The sequence below is a fragment of the Lethenteron reissneri genome, chromosome 45 (assembly GCF_015708825.2).
Source record: "Lethenteron reissneri isolate LAM-NWPU_2019-01 chromosome 45, ASM1570882v1, whole genome shotgun sequence".
Classification (NCBI taxonomy): domain Eukaryota; kingdom Metazoa; phylum Chordata; class Hyperoartia; order Petromyzontiformes; family Petromyzontidae; genus Lethenteron; species Lethenteron reissneri.
In genome coordinates this window covers 622528-637956 of record NC_083823.1, presented here as the reverse complement: position 1 = coordinate 637956, position 15429 = coordinate 622528, and the positions used below count along the sequence as shown (strand labels likewise).

At 46.9% G+C, this 15429-nt stretch overlaps 1 protein-coding gene across 2 annotated transcripts; it reads right to left on the bottom strand.

Annotated features, from left to right (window-relative positions):
* Nucleotides 1–286: 286 nt before the first annotated feature.
* On the bottom strand, nucleotides 287–12490 carry LOC133353783 (pseudouridine-5'-phosphatase-like). Of its 2 annotated transcripts, none has more exons than XM_061570182.1 (4): nucleotides 12348–12490; nucleotides 9441–9659; nucleotides 3021–3250; nucleotides 287–871 (listed from the first exon to the last, which is right to left on the bottom strand). In XM_061570182.1, exons 1-4 carry the CDS (start codon nucleotides 12394–12396, stop codon nucleotides 692–694), a joined length of 678 nt encoding a protein of 225 aa, XP_061426166.1. In that variant the 5' UTR covers nucleotides 12397–12490; the 3' UTR covers nucleotides 287–691. The 2 variants fall into 2 exon arrangements, with proteins under 2 accessions (XP_061426166.1, XP_061426167.1); XM_061570183.1 differs by lacking the exon at nucleotides 12348–12490 and adding an exon at nucleotides 12069–12314.
* Between the last annotated feature and the right edge of the window lie 2939 nt (nucleotides 12491–15429).

Genomic DNA, 15429 nt, shown 5'->3' with positions numbered 1-15429 from the left:
TACCGGCCAGGAACTGCGTAGAATCTTTTATACGTAGCATGCACTTCACGAAACGAGAAATATGATCCCGTTGCCAATCCGCAACTGGATGGGAGGCCTCCCCCACACCGTGCCGATCATGGGGGTTGTTTGACCATATTTCACCAGTGTGGATTTGTGAAGGATGCACCCAAGACTGGTTCAGATATCACTTGCCATTGATGTAAGCCGTGGGTCGGTATTAATTCCAGATTTTTTTATTTATTCTGGGAAACGTAAATAATAATAAAAACTTAGTACGACGAAAAACTGTATAGTATATATATTTTTATTTATCTGCAAGTTCTAGAATCCTTTGGAAAATTACAGCCACCGACTGTAGTATGGTTTGTAAACTTTAGAGTGTTAATCTCAACATAGGGAGAACGCACAAATTCCTTTCTCCCAGGGGGCCCACATGACCTCCACAATCACCACACACCGCTCGCTTCGTTCATTCGCCAGCCGCGATTCAGACATTCACCAGGTCACTCCTGAAGCCACCCACTTGCTCACTCGCCAACCTCGACACGAACATTTAAGCACATTCCTGATCAACCCCACAACATAAGTAAGAAGAAGACTCCGTAAGCCAGTCAAACCATCGCCATCACCCAGCATTATTCGAACGGCCGCTCTCTATTTCTCCAGCCCTTCCCACGCGATCGTTCGCTCAGTCGCTGTACGCCGGCAGCCCGAACGACTCGGGCACAAAGTCCTGCAGGGAGCGCAGCACCAGCGTGGCGCCGGCCGTGAGCTTCGAGTCCAGGTTCTCGTCCGGGACCATCACCACCTGCATCCCGGCCGCCAGCCCCGCCTGTACCCCCAGCGGGGCGTCCTCGAACACCAGGCACTGTCGGACAGAAACGCAAGTGCAGGGACGATTTAGCTCGCGTCGGTGTGGTGAGAAAAGATGGCACATTGTATGCAGCCGGTCGCGAGTAATAACAGTGGCAGCTAAAGGACAGAACACAAGCAATCAAACAAGGGCGAGCTCTTAATTAAAATGCGGAATACGATAAAGCTTATGCAACGGTGTTTCTAGACTATGTGATGCTACTAAATGCACTGCCTAACAGGGGAATATAGCGACATTAATAAGTGTCCTGACACCTAAAGTATGAATACAAGCAAGACTATTTATAATTGATCCAAATTCTTTAAAATTAATCACTCGTAATGCAAATTAAGGGGAGCGGAGGGTGCAGTGGTTAGTGCACTATAACCACAATAGCACGTGTCCATCTGCTTCACTGTGGATGTCAAAGATCCCCCGCTGCCATTGGCAAGAGTAGGCCGTTGTGTGCCGGCATCAGAGTCAACATTTTCCAAATTAAAAAATAATACTTCATATTCTTTAATTGGGATTATATCATAGCAATCTTCGCCACCTTCAGACATACCAATTCCCCAGGTCATGCTTGCAAATTAGACTATCTTTGTTTCTTGCGATCTCACCTGGTTAAACAAAATCAACTTCACCCTCAGGCCAAAAGCAAAAAGTGATGGTGTGAAATTCGTCTGCGTGTCCCATAACAATTTGTGCTTGAATAGCAACACATTACAATGACATTCAATCACATGAACCTATTTATAAGGTGTAACGGGACTTTGTTGACATTGTGAACAACTTTCAGCATCTCTCGATGCCGGAGAGTCATGTGCATCTATATACAATAGGTCGAGGACAAGAGGTGGTTCTTGAACCTGGGAGCCTGGACTTGAACAGGTACTAGAAGCACTCTGGACAAGTTATCTATTATGCCTTTTACACGTAAAAATATATCTAAATTACGCATTATAAGTATTGCCACTTGGGAAGGAACCCTGCTCATAAAGATTGCCCGTTCATAACGAACGTGGTTTGTCGGAACGTATTATCTTGTGTGGATCCCGACCTCAGGACAGCGATCGCATTATGTCAGCAACCCCACGTACAACGATCATACGCGGTGTCAACGATCATACGTGGAATGGAATTGGAAGAAAACTTAAATAAAATAACTTTATCGGAAGACGTACCAAGGCATATTTTGACGTCTGCTATCATAGAGTGCGGCCGTGTCACTACAGTTCTCTGCGGTGAATGCAATGTATTTAAAAACAACGTCGCAACGTCTCTCTAAATAAAATCAACGCGAACCGCTTGCGTCTTCCGAGATTCAGCGGTGAACAGGACCCACCCTGCAACTTGCAGACGTCATCGGAATGGATTAATTTAACGTGAAATGATGCGAGTAGCGACTCTGCTGCGCAGCCTGAGTGTGTATGGCAGCTGACGCGGCCCACGCGAAGGAGTGGTCATTTTATCTTCGGGGCCCTTGAGGGGGCGTTTGGTCACGTGCCCCACACCTTTGATTAGCACGGTTGGCTATGTACAATGCGAAAGAAGTTCACCATACATACACATATATACACCCCGCTAATATATATTGTGTTCGTGGATTTAAATTATTTTGGAATTTAAAAAAATGTGAAAGATCTCATTGAGAAATATTTTTTCTTCCATTCGTTTTTATACAATAGTAACATTGCGGTAACAATGTAAGGCTCCAAGTTAATTCATACTCCATGTATGTTAGCATTAAATATTGTAGAGTATTCAAGTTGATGTATTTTACCCTCTCTAAAATACAATTTACTCACAAAGCATCAATATTATGGAGTAAACATCTTATCTGCTAGTTGCAGTCAGGCCGTGTAGCATGCATTGTTCACTCCCTTCGCTAAGAACACGCGGTACAAGCCGAAGACACATCGCAGAGCGCAAATTAGTCTTTGTCGCCGTTCTCTCTCCACCTCCGACATTCAGAGGCCTGTCTCTTTGCCATGCAACCGTGCAAGGGCTGGGAGCTTGGAGCCTGCTGAGCACACGGCCGGACACCGTGCAAGGGCTGGGAGCCTGCAGAGCAGACGGCCAGCAGGAAGGAGGAAGCTCTAGACTATGGGGTCAGCACAGGAGAGGGGGGCGCGCCGGCGGGGGTCACATCCTGGGCGCTCACCTGCGAGGGCCGGGCGGGCGGCTGGAAGCGGCGGGCGGCCACCAGGAAGGCGTCCGGCGCCGGCTTGCCGCTGCGCACCTCGGGGTCGTCGCCCAGCACCGTGTGGCGGAAGAGCGAGAAGAGGCCGCCGTGGTTGGTGGTCTTCATCTGGAAGGTGGCCCGCGCCGAGCTGGTGGCCACGGCCATGGGCACGCCGTGCCCGTGCAGGTGCCCGATCAGCCGCTCCACGCCTGCGCTCGTCACGGGGCGGCACGCCGTCGTTAGTTGGACGTCGTGCACGGTCCGTCTTATACCATAGCTCACATGCTGGACGGTGCGGGCTGGTCAAGGGGTCGAGTGTATGTATGTTGAACTTCTATCGCACTGTACGTAGCCAACCGTGCTGATTGGGAGATGCTGGGAGAGGGACAACAAACTTAACACAAAAGGAGTTCCAAAAAAAATCCATTTTCAATCTAAATGATTTAAAAGTGCATAGCTCTAGTGGCCTCCTAATACCAGAAGGAAGAGTGTTCCAGATGGCCGCAGAAGCGCATCTGAAAGCGCGGTACGGTGACCATCTTTGTTCGATGGCTAGCCAAAATCCACTGCTGTGAGGATGACCGGAGGTCGTGGATGGGCGCAGTGCAGAACTGGTTCAGATATCACTTGCTACCGACTTGGTTTGTGGCCGGGGATCAAACCCAGGCAGTTAGGCTTCAGAGTAAAGTTGCTTACCAAAGATTCACTGCTCCAGCAATCTTTAATGAAGCATCTAAAACAAGAGATATGTGTTTTGGGGCTCATCTTTGGATCCTTTACTCGCAATGTTTTTTGTATGCATTGTCCAAAACACTGCCTGAATTAAATTGCATATGTACATAGTTACCGTGTCAAGAGTAATCAGATACAATCAAATTACGCGTGCACTAAACTATCAACAACATATTTCATAACAACACATTTCATGACCGCATAGGTCAATAAATAGTACAGTCCGTTCAAAGGGCAAGTCTTATCGCCTGGAATTTTCAGTACAAAATACACCAACTACAGTGCCATTCACATTCTTACACATTTACCCACACACACGGTAATGCTATGACTTAAATCACTCAGAATATTTTGCTTTTTAATCAGACCTCAGGAGCTGTGCATGAATGAGCCTACATAGCATTTGGATGGCCAGCGACCACACGTAAAATAGGTGTCATAGGGAGCTACGTGTTAAATAGCAGTGCAGCAATATCTCCCATTGTACCATACCATGCTCCCTGCCTTCACCGACCCCGCGCCGACTGGAGTGGTGAATTACGCTCAATAACCCCCCACATCCAAAGTGGCAATGTGGCGGCACTTTCTCCCGAGAGGGCTGCACGCGTACGCTACACGGTCAAATATCGGTGACCCGATCTCACAAGCAGTGGCATCATCCCTGGGTACTGCGCATTACCCAGCATTATATTACTAATGCACGACGTGGAAGTGATAAATCCCTTTTGACGTAATTCAACTAAAATCTGGGTTTTTGCTCGGGGCGGGAAAGGAGGGCGGGAGGAGGAAAGCACTCCCAGCTTCACCCCGGCACGCGTCTCTCCTGGCGCACTTGCAGCTCCAGTCGCCGACATCCATGGGAGCAACCGAGGTCACACGGCAATCGGTCGCACGCTGCATTCCCAAGTTTTTATTTTGTTGAACCAAGGGAAGAAGGTCGAAATGATGAGGATATTCTCAGTTGTATATTTACGTAAAAAAGGGTACAACAACGAAGCGACTATAAATCAGAGCGCAAAAAAAACTAATTGAAATTATAGCCAACACAACCGTGTAATAGATACAATGATAGCCAACACAACAACAAGACAACAATCGTGTAAAAGATGGAAACAGTGCACAAGCATAAATGATATTAAATAAAATATATTTCCTGTCACAAATTTGGCTCGGACAAATTACTATTAGAAATCATTGATCATAAAATTAAGTTACAGAAAATATTAAATTATAATTAGGGTGTATGTTGCACGAGTATCATAAACAGACAGCCATATGTGTCAATTATAAATTGTAAGTGACGTTATCACAGAGTCGACAGCTAAGCATCACATTGTGATTTAGAAGGGAGGGTAGCTAGGGACATTTTTGAGGCAAAGGAATTCCAGGTGTTTCGGGCATTAACAAAGAATGCGCTACAGCCCGGATTTCCACTGCGGTTTAAGCCGTTCCCCATCACGAGTTACGATACATCGTGGGCCAAGTGGTGGCCAGCAAAGCTGCACCATGAACCCTGGTGACCCGAGTTCGATTCCTGACCACAGACAACGACGAGTGGCGTGTCATATCTGAACTGGTCCTGGGGGTGCCCCTCCAACAACCCGCACCGAGCAGAGTGGTCAATTACGGTCAATCAACCCCTGTGACCAACAGTGTGGGGTAGGCCTACGTCCAGCAGCAGATTAACAAAGGGCATGTACGTTGTGAGCTTAAGAATCAAAGTGAACCGATGCATCGTTACACTTCCGTTGCGCTAAGCTGGCGGCTTGTTTTCCTCGGTGCGATCAGGGCTGTTCTTACAACAGTGCTGATATAAGACGAGCGCAATATTAACTCGGCAACAGACTGCACTTTAAAGCGCATTCATCTAACTCTACACGGTGAGGGAACGCAGAGCCAGCTACGGCTTGTAAGTGATAATAATAACAAGGGGCAGTTGCAGCCCACAGAAACACCTAATGTGTTTATCAGCAGTATTTTAATGGCCGATATTACATTTCTTGCAAGGGAAGTGTGCGCCCTTCTTCACTGCATCCGGGCAGTAAAAGGAAGCCCATTTAAACGCCATCACATGTCACATGGCTTTCACATCACGGAGAACCCAATTGTCCCGCACGATTGCCACGTTATGTTCGTTTCTGCGAGACCATTTGTGCGCAATTTATTGTTTTGTTTAGGATGTGCTACTGTTCTCAGTGGGGAGGGAACACACAACACTGTTTGAAATTAAGAAATGCTTGAGTTTGTGACTGGAAAGAGTGGCTGTATGAGATGAAGCTATCCTTGAGGTGGCCAGGTCGCTCAGAGGTCAGATCTGTGAGCTGGCAGAGCTGAGATCCTGGGCTGGAATCCAGGCGGACGCCTGTGGTTAACCGGGTTCTCAGGTGTAGAGAGCGTTGGTGGTTTTAGGGTGGTCACCAATGACTGCACAACAACAACAAAAACCCCATCACTCAATTCGGTTCTGCATTTAATTATCCCGAATTCGAGCTCTGAGAATCACGTATGTCAGTTTGACCATCATGCAAAAAGTCTTACTCTCACTGTCAGAGGCAGGTGGTAAGGTGCTGCCCTTACACTGTGTGAGCCAGAGGTCACCTGAAGAGAACTCAGCAGTAGCCCTGTGATATCCACTTTTATGGGCCATTCTCCAACATGCACGGTTGCACTACTCTCTAAAATAATTGAATGTGTTTCATCTCATGACGTGATACACACTCATTTATTGGATAAAAACGTCTTGATATAGAGAGGACTGCAGAACACTGGGCAATCATTGTCTCCAGCTCTCAGCCTGGCTGCCTTCCAGCTCGTCTGTGGTTCCTCAGCGATTGTGAGATGCAGGTTGCACGACCTACGCTGCATAAAACTAAACATAATGCCGACAAGCACAATTTTGGAGGGAAATAAATGAACAAAATCCTTATCTATTCTCATTCGGGCTAAGCATTTTAACACACAAACACGCGTACGACTTAAAGGACCACAACATCCATAGCTAAAATTACCAGTGCATCATTTTCACATTTACAGTATGAAGGAGCAGCAGCAGCAACAAAACAATGGTTGCTTTGAGTCACAGTCTCCACAGAGTTAAGTGGCTCTCTATGCTCGAGTTAGACCTGCGTTGATAGCGGTTGTCTCAGATGCCCCTGCACTCAGCACAGACGTAACATCACGCGGTGGAGCATCGGGCCGCAGATTATTGGTTTCCTGGAATGCGGCGTGGAGGGCAATGCAAAAAATGGCTCTTAAGATGCGGTGAATCAGAGTGTGGGTAATGCAGGGTAGCAGTGTTCATTATTTCTCCTTGTGTCTCCTTGTGTCTCCTTGTGAGAAGACAGCTTCTTTATTCACATTACCCTCAGGCAAACTCGTCGCAGAAAACATCCCATTCCTGTCCTCTGCTGTGAAAAAAAAACGTGATTTTACACGAGTATAGAGAATAATCAACTCGTCCACTCAAAATAGACGCTTATGCTTAAGATATGCGCGTTAAATGGAGTACATTTAAGAAAGGATTATTTACACTTTGTAAAAAATGTTTGCAAATTATTTGGACAAAATACACGAGAAAAAAGCATATATTTGTTCATATAATGATGACCTCCAATGATGAAAGTTCATAAAATTGCGTGGTGATGCGGGAAGTGAATCGTTCCTGACCTATCACCTGATATTTACTTGCAAACTGCGTAAAATACAGTGGCTCATTAGGAGTGGAACGATGCACCGATTAATTATCGTTTATAAAAAACAATACTTGCATCAAATTGCGGGGTGTAAGATTTGACGTTTTTTCAATTGTTCCCTGCACCTCCCCTGTAATCCGTGGAGTTTTTGGGGATGAACGGAGTGGCACGGCTACTTCCCTTCCTGTAACACGCGGCACACAGCGTCGCCGCAAAATCTGTCTCGCAAATGACGAGAAAAGCCTCCACGGTGTGCCTCGAATTAACGGGATCCGCGACACGCCACCGCTCCCACCACCGTATCACCACGGATTACTGCAGTCTTGATTGTCTATTGTATGTATGTACGTTGAACTTCTTTCGCGCCATACGTAGCCAACCGTGCTAATCAGACACAAAAAGCAGTTCTACAGAAATTAGTTTTCAATTTTGTATGGAATGGGTTGATATCACCCCTGCAGCTTCTAGAGATGCTACCACTAACAGCAATGTTGAAAGAACAAAAAAATCTTGCATTCTGTCGGGTTTTGTGAAACGTGTTTGTCCTCGAACGTGTTTAATTACCGTTGACAATATCACGTTCTCAGTCGCACAATGGGATATCGTACGACGCATCACATGGGATGTCACAAGATGATGTCACACTCAATTATCTCATTAGTAAGGGCTGTTACGGTGTCAGCATCAAGGCGAATGTTTTGTTGCGCTGGATTTCGTGTCCGCGTTTGTCGCAACCCTTTTCTCTGGGGTAGGTCCCCAATGGCAACTTAACTTTATCCTACAATTTTGTTCATATTAGATCATCTTTGCACGAGTTACCATGAACCCCTGTTACCGATGGACGGACAGAGCTAATGCATTAATGCTTTCAACCTGAGTTATATAGTATTGAAAAATAAATTCATATTGAAGCATATAAGGACCCTGAATCCTTACAAATCACAGAGCCGCCATGGAAGGTGAATCGTTCCACTGCTACTCATTCGACAATCCATCACATAACCAGAATAATCATCCCCATCATTGCCCGTGTCGTTGTATATATTTATTTATTAATCGCTCCAGGAAGCCATGAATTCGTTGAGGCCCCCAGGCTCTTTGGCGATCTGTCTGGCGTGTCGAAAAGCAGTGCGCCGCACACAGGCAAGTTCTTTGAGCGTACAGACGGACACCGGTTCGGCAGCATCTTCTCTGCCTCTTCGTAGTGTCCTGCGCGGAAACGCTTGGCGCTTGCCCCAAACCTGCAGCTGTGCAAGGTGGCAGGGATGGTGACCTCTCGTGATTTTTCACCAACTCAAGAGAGTCGATGGATCCACCCCAAATTTGATCAGAAAATTTTGATGCTTTTCATACTTTTCTGCGAGAAATTCTATTCCAGAAGCTTTGGAAGCAATACCAAGATGTTTGCATTTGTGTATAGCTTTCTTGTATTTGTCAGCAAGCCCATTTTTTTTGACATGTGTTTTTGTAATCGTGTGATGTTAACATGAGTCGATTTTATGAACACAGTGTGTGCTGCAGGAAAAGTAATTTAATATTGGAAAAAAATAGTATATAGCAACACTCTAAGTTTGCAAAAACTACACTTGCTGCATTTACAAAAAGGTAAACTTGAAATTCTACTCGGGTAAAAAGTAAACATGACCCGAGCAAGAGAATGCACGTCATTAAAACAATCACTCAAAGCACTTCAAAGCACACGAGACGGACGCTCCTCCACACACGCTAACCAAACGCTGCGCATAACCGAATGGCGAAGTGCACACATACGTATGTTGGACTTCTTTCGCAGCCTACGTAGCCGACACAAAAATAAGTTCTAAAGAAATTAGTTTTGAATCGAGATTTAAAAGTGGACCGCTCCAGCGGATTCCTCAAATTGGAACAGCATTCCAGACGGCCGCCGAAGCGCGTCTGAACGCGCAAGATGCAACAAAGCCAGCTCAAACTGGGCCGACATCACGCAAGCAGGTACCCGGTAGGAGCCGTGCGCTGGGAAAGACCTTCTCCTGGCGAGCGATGCTTTCTGCCAGCAGCTCCTCGGGCGTCATCGGCAGCTCTAGCGCATCGCGGATGACGCGCGCCGCGTCAAGCGACTTCTTGCCCATCACCTGCGACTTGAGCTCCCAGGTGTACCGCTTGCCGTGAGGCCTGCAGATGTCCTCGAACACCTCCGTGTACAGGCGCTCCGTGTCTGCAATAACAATAATCGTCATCATCGTAACAATGCCGTGCATACTCTTTGGTTCTTTCGGTAAAGCCACGTAGGTATAAAAATAAATAATAAATCACGGCGTTTCGACCGCAACACAAGCAATCGTCATCAGGTAGAAAGACACAGCAGTAGAACTGCTGAACAAGAAGGGGCTGCTGCAACAAGAGGTTATCTTTAGGTTTGAGGTGTGTGTCACCCAAGGGTACGCACGCACGCACAGCAGCTGCGTTAAAGGGAGAGATTGGCATGTTCATGTCAACGAGTACAATGGGAGATCAGCCCCGTCGTCGCACACGAGCAAAGTCGCCACACGCACGCACAGCAGCAGCAGTAGCTGCTGCGTTACTTACAAGGGAAGGCCCGAGTCTCAGCACTCCTTTCTGTGAACTTTGGCCAATTCCGTGCAATATTGTTTGGTGAACACTGGAGTATCCAGAGAAAACCAACCCATGCATCGGCGGGGTTGACAGTCAAAGCTCTGAAGTTTCAAGAGTACAACGTCTCCTCCCAAGCCTACCTGGCCCCCCAAACCTACCTGGCCCCCCAAGCCTACCTGGTCTTCCAAGCCTACCTGGTCTTCCAAGCCTACCTGGTCTTCCAAGCCTACCTGGCCTCCCAAGCCTACCTGGCCCCCCAAGCCTACCTGGTCTTCCAAGCCTACCTGGCCCCCCAAGCCTACCTGGCCCCCCAAGCCTACCTGGTCTTCCAAGCCTACCTGGTCTTCCAAGCCTACCTGGCCCCCCAAGCCTACCTGGCCCCCCAAGCCTACCTGGTCTTCCAAGCCTACCTGGTCTTCCAAGCCTACCTGGCCCCCCAAGCCTACCTGGCCCCCCAAGCCTACCTGGTCTTCCAAGCCTACCTGGCCCCCCAAGTCTACCTGGCCCCCCAAGCCTACCTGGTCTTCCAAGCCTACCTGGCCCCCCAAGCCTACCTGGCCTCCCAAGCCTACCTACCTGGTCTTCCAAGGGTGTTTCCCATTTAAATACTAACCAAGCTCAACTCGGCTTCGCGACGAGATACATTGAGGGCGATTCGGAGAGGTAAGTAAAATCGCTGCTTAGAGTATAACGGATAACGTGTCAGTTCAGAGCAGTCGATGGTTCGTGTCGTGGTGGACACAACGGCTGATGTAACAATGAAAAGATACGTCGGTGGTTGAGACTAACGACAGTGGCAGCAAAATAAAATACTCCCGTGGAGATGGAGTGGGCTTGAGTTGTACCATCTTATTTGACAGGTACTGTTCTACTTTACCGAGTGTTGACATCCCCAGCGTTCAACAGTACTGCTTTTTTGTATTTCGATTCTCAACCAACACCGGCTTAGGTCGAGGTACACCGATTGTTCTCTTGCACACATTGACGACTGTTGGACCAATTTCTCTTGTAGCCCCGCCCACCACCCCCACGTCCCATTCATTGGCTACCACATTCAGATAAGCCCCTCCCCCCCTTAACTTGTATTTAAGGGCTGGTCTCTTGGAATTTTGCCTCACTTGATGCAGTAATTTTAGCTGTGACGGTCCCACCTGATGACAGAGACTTGTGTTGCCTCCGAAACGTCGTGATTTACTATTTTATTTCTATTAATTTTATTTTATGTTTACCTACGTGACTTTACCGAAAAAGCGTAAGAGTATGGAGTGGGCTGAAGTAGTAACTATTTGACGTTTTGTGTACGTGACAAATGAGCACAATTGTCCACGCGGCTTTATTAAGTGTGATTGTACAACGTTTATCTTAAGCTTAAGCAAAGCTTTTAGTTGCTGCTAAATCTTTAAGTGTCTGTGGCCAAATCACTCAGGAGATCTCTGAAGCGTTTCAGCCTGGACAGCGGCCGGGGTAGCGAAGCATCTTGCACGGGCAGGTCTCCATCGGGCAATGCGGAACAATCCATTATTGTACGGTACTTCTACGCTCCCACAATCTATATCTGCAGCCCGCCTTTACCAATCTACATTTAGGGGCCGTCCATAAATGACGTCACGCACCTGGGGGGGGGGGGGGGGTCAGACATTTGTGACGATGTGTGACGAGGGGGGAGGTGAGAAATGTGACGTCACATCAAAATGCGCAACTTTAAATAAATATAGACAACACGTTCTACTTAATTAAATAGACTTTTTAATGTTTTCTCCTACAACATCAGAGTACGGCGCCACATTAAATACGCACTACAATAACAATAGTTTAAAGCGATTTGAAGCATGTTTCATATTTTTGGGGGACAGAGCTTTGTGACGTCATATTTGAGGGGGGGGGGGTCTGACTTTTTGTGACGCCGTGTGACGAGGGGGGGGGGGTCCAAATCGTCCAAAATCGCGTGACGTCATTTATGGACGGCCCCTTACCGGCAGTGGTGGAGTTGGTCAAACCAGCCAACACTTACTCGGGCGGCGTGTGTGAAGGGCCCTCATCCAGCAGTGGAGTTGACCATAGGAGGCCGTTACTATCCTTGTACACACATCAATCAACGCCTCCGCCTGCCAGAGAAGACTCAGCACACACAAGGAGACCGACCAGCGGCCTACGTCGCGGGCTGCGTCCGCCCGAGTGATAGATCACGAAGCGGCACAGAGACGCAAAGCGGCACGGCGCCTGCGAGCGGCCAGCGCTGCCGGAGCGTGCAAGCTGCAGCGCCCTGCGGCGCAGGAAGAAACGAACTGACCCAGGAGGAGTCCATCCATGTCAAAGATGACATGGCTCACGGAAGACATGTCCCAGACCCTGCCGGCAGAGGGAAGATTGTTGCCAAGTTGGTAGAAGTCTTCCGGAAGATGTTGGCAAGTTGGTAGACGTCTTCCGGAAGATTGTTGTCAAGTTGGTAGAGATCTTCCGGAAGATTGTTGTCAAGTTGGTAGAGATCTTCCGGAAGATGTTGACAAGTTGGTAGAATTCTTCCGGAAGATTGTTGCCAAGTTGGTAGAGATCTTCCGGAAGATTGTTGTCAAGTTGGTAGAGATCTTCCGGAAGATTGTTGCTAAGTTGGTAGAATTCTTCCGGAAGATTGTTGCCAAGTTGGTAGAGATCTTCCGGAAGATGTTGACAAGTTGGTAGAGATCTTCCGGAAGATTGTTGCTAAGTTGGTAGACTTCTTCCGGAAGATGTTGCCAAGTTGGTAGAGATCTTCCGGAAGATGTTGGCAAGTTGGTAGAGATCTTCCGGAAGATGTTGACAAGTTGGTAGAGTCATCTTCTTGGTTCTTTCGGTAAAGTCACGTAGAAGGGAAGTAATAAAATAATAAAAATAAAACATAATAAAACAATTCTCACGACGTTTCGGCCACAACGCAAGCAGCCGTCCTCAGGTGAAAACCAGGTCCGTCGAGGCGGAGGTCTTCCGGAAGATTGTTGTCAAGTTGGTAGAGATCTTCCGGAAGATTGTTGTCAAGTTGGTAGAGATCTTCCGGAAGATGTTGACAAGTTGGTAGAGATCTTCCGGAAGATTGTTGCTAAGTTGGTAGAATTCTTCCGGAAGATTGTTGCCAAGTTGGTAGAGATCTTCCGGAAGATGTTGGCAAGTTGGTAGAAATCTTCCGGAAGATGTTGACAAGTTGGTAGAGGTCTTCCGGAAGATGTTGGCAAGTTGGTAGAATTCTTCCGGAAGATGTTGGCAAGTTGTGCACCTGTAGTGTGCATTATATTTGCACTGATTAAAAAAAAACTTGCATGTTTCCTTTACGCCCATCAAACACAGTACAACCTCGTTTGCGATCTACGCAACATACCGCAGAGACCGAGCACCCCTTCTCTGCCATGTTGACGTTTCTCTTGTATTGCTGTCCTGCTCACGCACCGCGGATATTTACACGAAGATGATAGTCACACGAAGATGATATTCACAATAAGATGATATTCACAATATGATGATATTCACTATAAGATGATATTCACAATAATATATTGACACTAAGATGATATTCACAATAAGATGATATTCACTATAAGATGATATTCACTATAAGATGATATTCACAATAATATATTGACACTAAGATGATATTTACAATAAGATGATATTCACAATAAGATGATATTCACTATAAGATGATATTCACAATAATATATTGACATTAAGATGATATTTACAATAAGATGATATTCACAATAAGATGATATTCACTATAAGATGATATTCACAATAATATATTGACACTAAGATGATATTAACATAAATGTCAAAAGAGGGCACTCGTGGGTTGAGAAGTTTTCTACAATTTCAAGCTGGGACCGTGAAGATGGCATCACGTTGTGAGATTCCAGTACCGCACGTAGAAAATGTAAACACATCCCCCCACCCCCCACGTAACGTGAAACCACATTAAGTGTATGGAATGTTTTTCATTAAATCTGTAGAAAATATATGTAATACCATGTGACCCGTGACAATGGGCAAATGTGTTCTTCCGGACAGCAATGAACTTTGCTCACCACCACCACCCCCATCATCGTCGTCATCTTTGTGTGGACCAAGGAAGACAGAGGCATACGCCTGTTTATGCTTTTTTTTATTTTAATGAATCCGCATTGCTAACATTTTGCACCACCGACGTTCCATCAAATCAACAACGACCGGCCCCACCGGCCGTTACATTCAAAAGTCATCTTGCATAGAAAAAACTACAAATTATAATAATGATTTACACTAAAAGTTTTAAAAACACGTATACAAGCGGCTATTTAATCGTCGTAGCAACAGCCCATATTGGGAATTAGCCACAAGTATTAACCACAAGTATTAATCAGCATTGGTATGGTACTCAAGAGGAGAGTACAGTAGTGGAATTGAATTAACAATAGCACACATTTTTTTTTACTTTTTGCCCAGCAAGACAAATATAAGTAACAAAAAAACCCATAAGTTGTTCTGAGATAAAAAAAAAAATACTCAGCATTTGCACGGCCTCAATGTGTTGTCGGGTTAGATTTAAACAAACACATTTCAAGTGGTCCAGCATCCTTTAAAAATACAACTGGTATCGATAAAAATGACATTATTTAAACCAGGCACGACCCCGCCGAGACAAAATGTCCCTTTTGCAAAGGGAGACCTGGAGATTCATTCCCCACACAATCACGACATCAATCATCACTGTAAATCTTCCAGCCGATGAACAACTACCATTTAACGGCAAATACTGGTCGTGCAAACTCCAGCAGCAAACGGGGCAGCCACATCGGCGTCTTGACAGCGAGGGCCCAGGCTCGTGACCTCGGGGCCAGGCTCGTGACCTCGGGGCCGACTTGCCGCCAGTGTCGGCGAAGGAGGCACACAAGGTCACACAACGTCACACAAGGTCACGTGTTCACTGTGAATCGGACGAAGAGGAAACACTTTGTCCACCCAAGAAACGAGCCCATCAAAGTTGTCGTAACTGCGAAGTGGCAATGCACGCGGCAAAGACGCAGCCCCTGCAATCGCTCTCTCACGCCCCTGCTGGCGGAAGGGGCCCCCCCCCCCACTGGAGGGAAGTTTCGAGAGCCCCCCTCCAGTCGGGTGTACTTGGCCGACTCTTCCATGCCGACGGGTTGCCTGAGCAGAGGCGGGGGGGGGGGGGGTACCCACGCTTTACCCCACCAGACGCCACCTGCCAATCGATGCACTTCCGTGGAACCAATTACTGCCGGTTGGACACGGGCAGATGGGGGTGCTGGGGATTGAAAACACTCTCCCATTGTTTAAACTGCCGCACCGGGAGATTGCAACGAGCCAGCAACTTCGGGATTTACAAGTGCAGTGCGCTCACCATT

Excerpts from the sequence above, each read along its gene's own strand:
- LOC133353783 (XM_061570182.1), bottom strand. The coding sequence starts at position 12,396 with ATGTCTTCCGTGAGCCATGTCATCTTTGACATGGATGGACTCCTCCTG. Across the intron at positions 9,660-12,347 it reads CATGGATGGACTCCTCCTGG|ACACGGAGCGCCTGTACACG; the intron begins GTCAGTTCGTTT and ends TTGTTATTGCAG. Across the intron at positions 3,251-9,440 it reads CAGCGCACGGCTCCTACCGG|GCGTGGAGCGGCTGATCGGG; the intron begins GTACCTGCTTGC and ends TGACGAGCGCAG.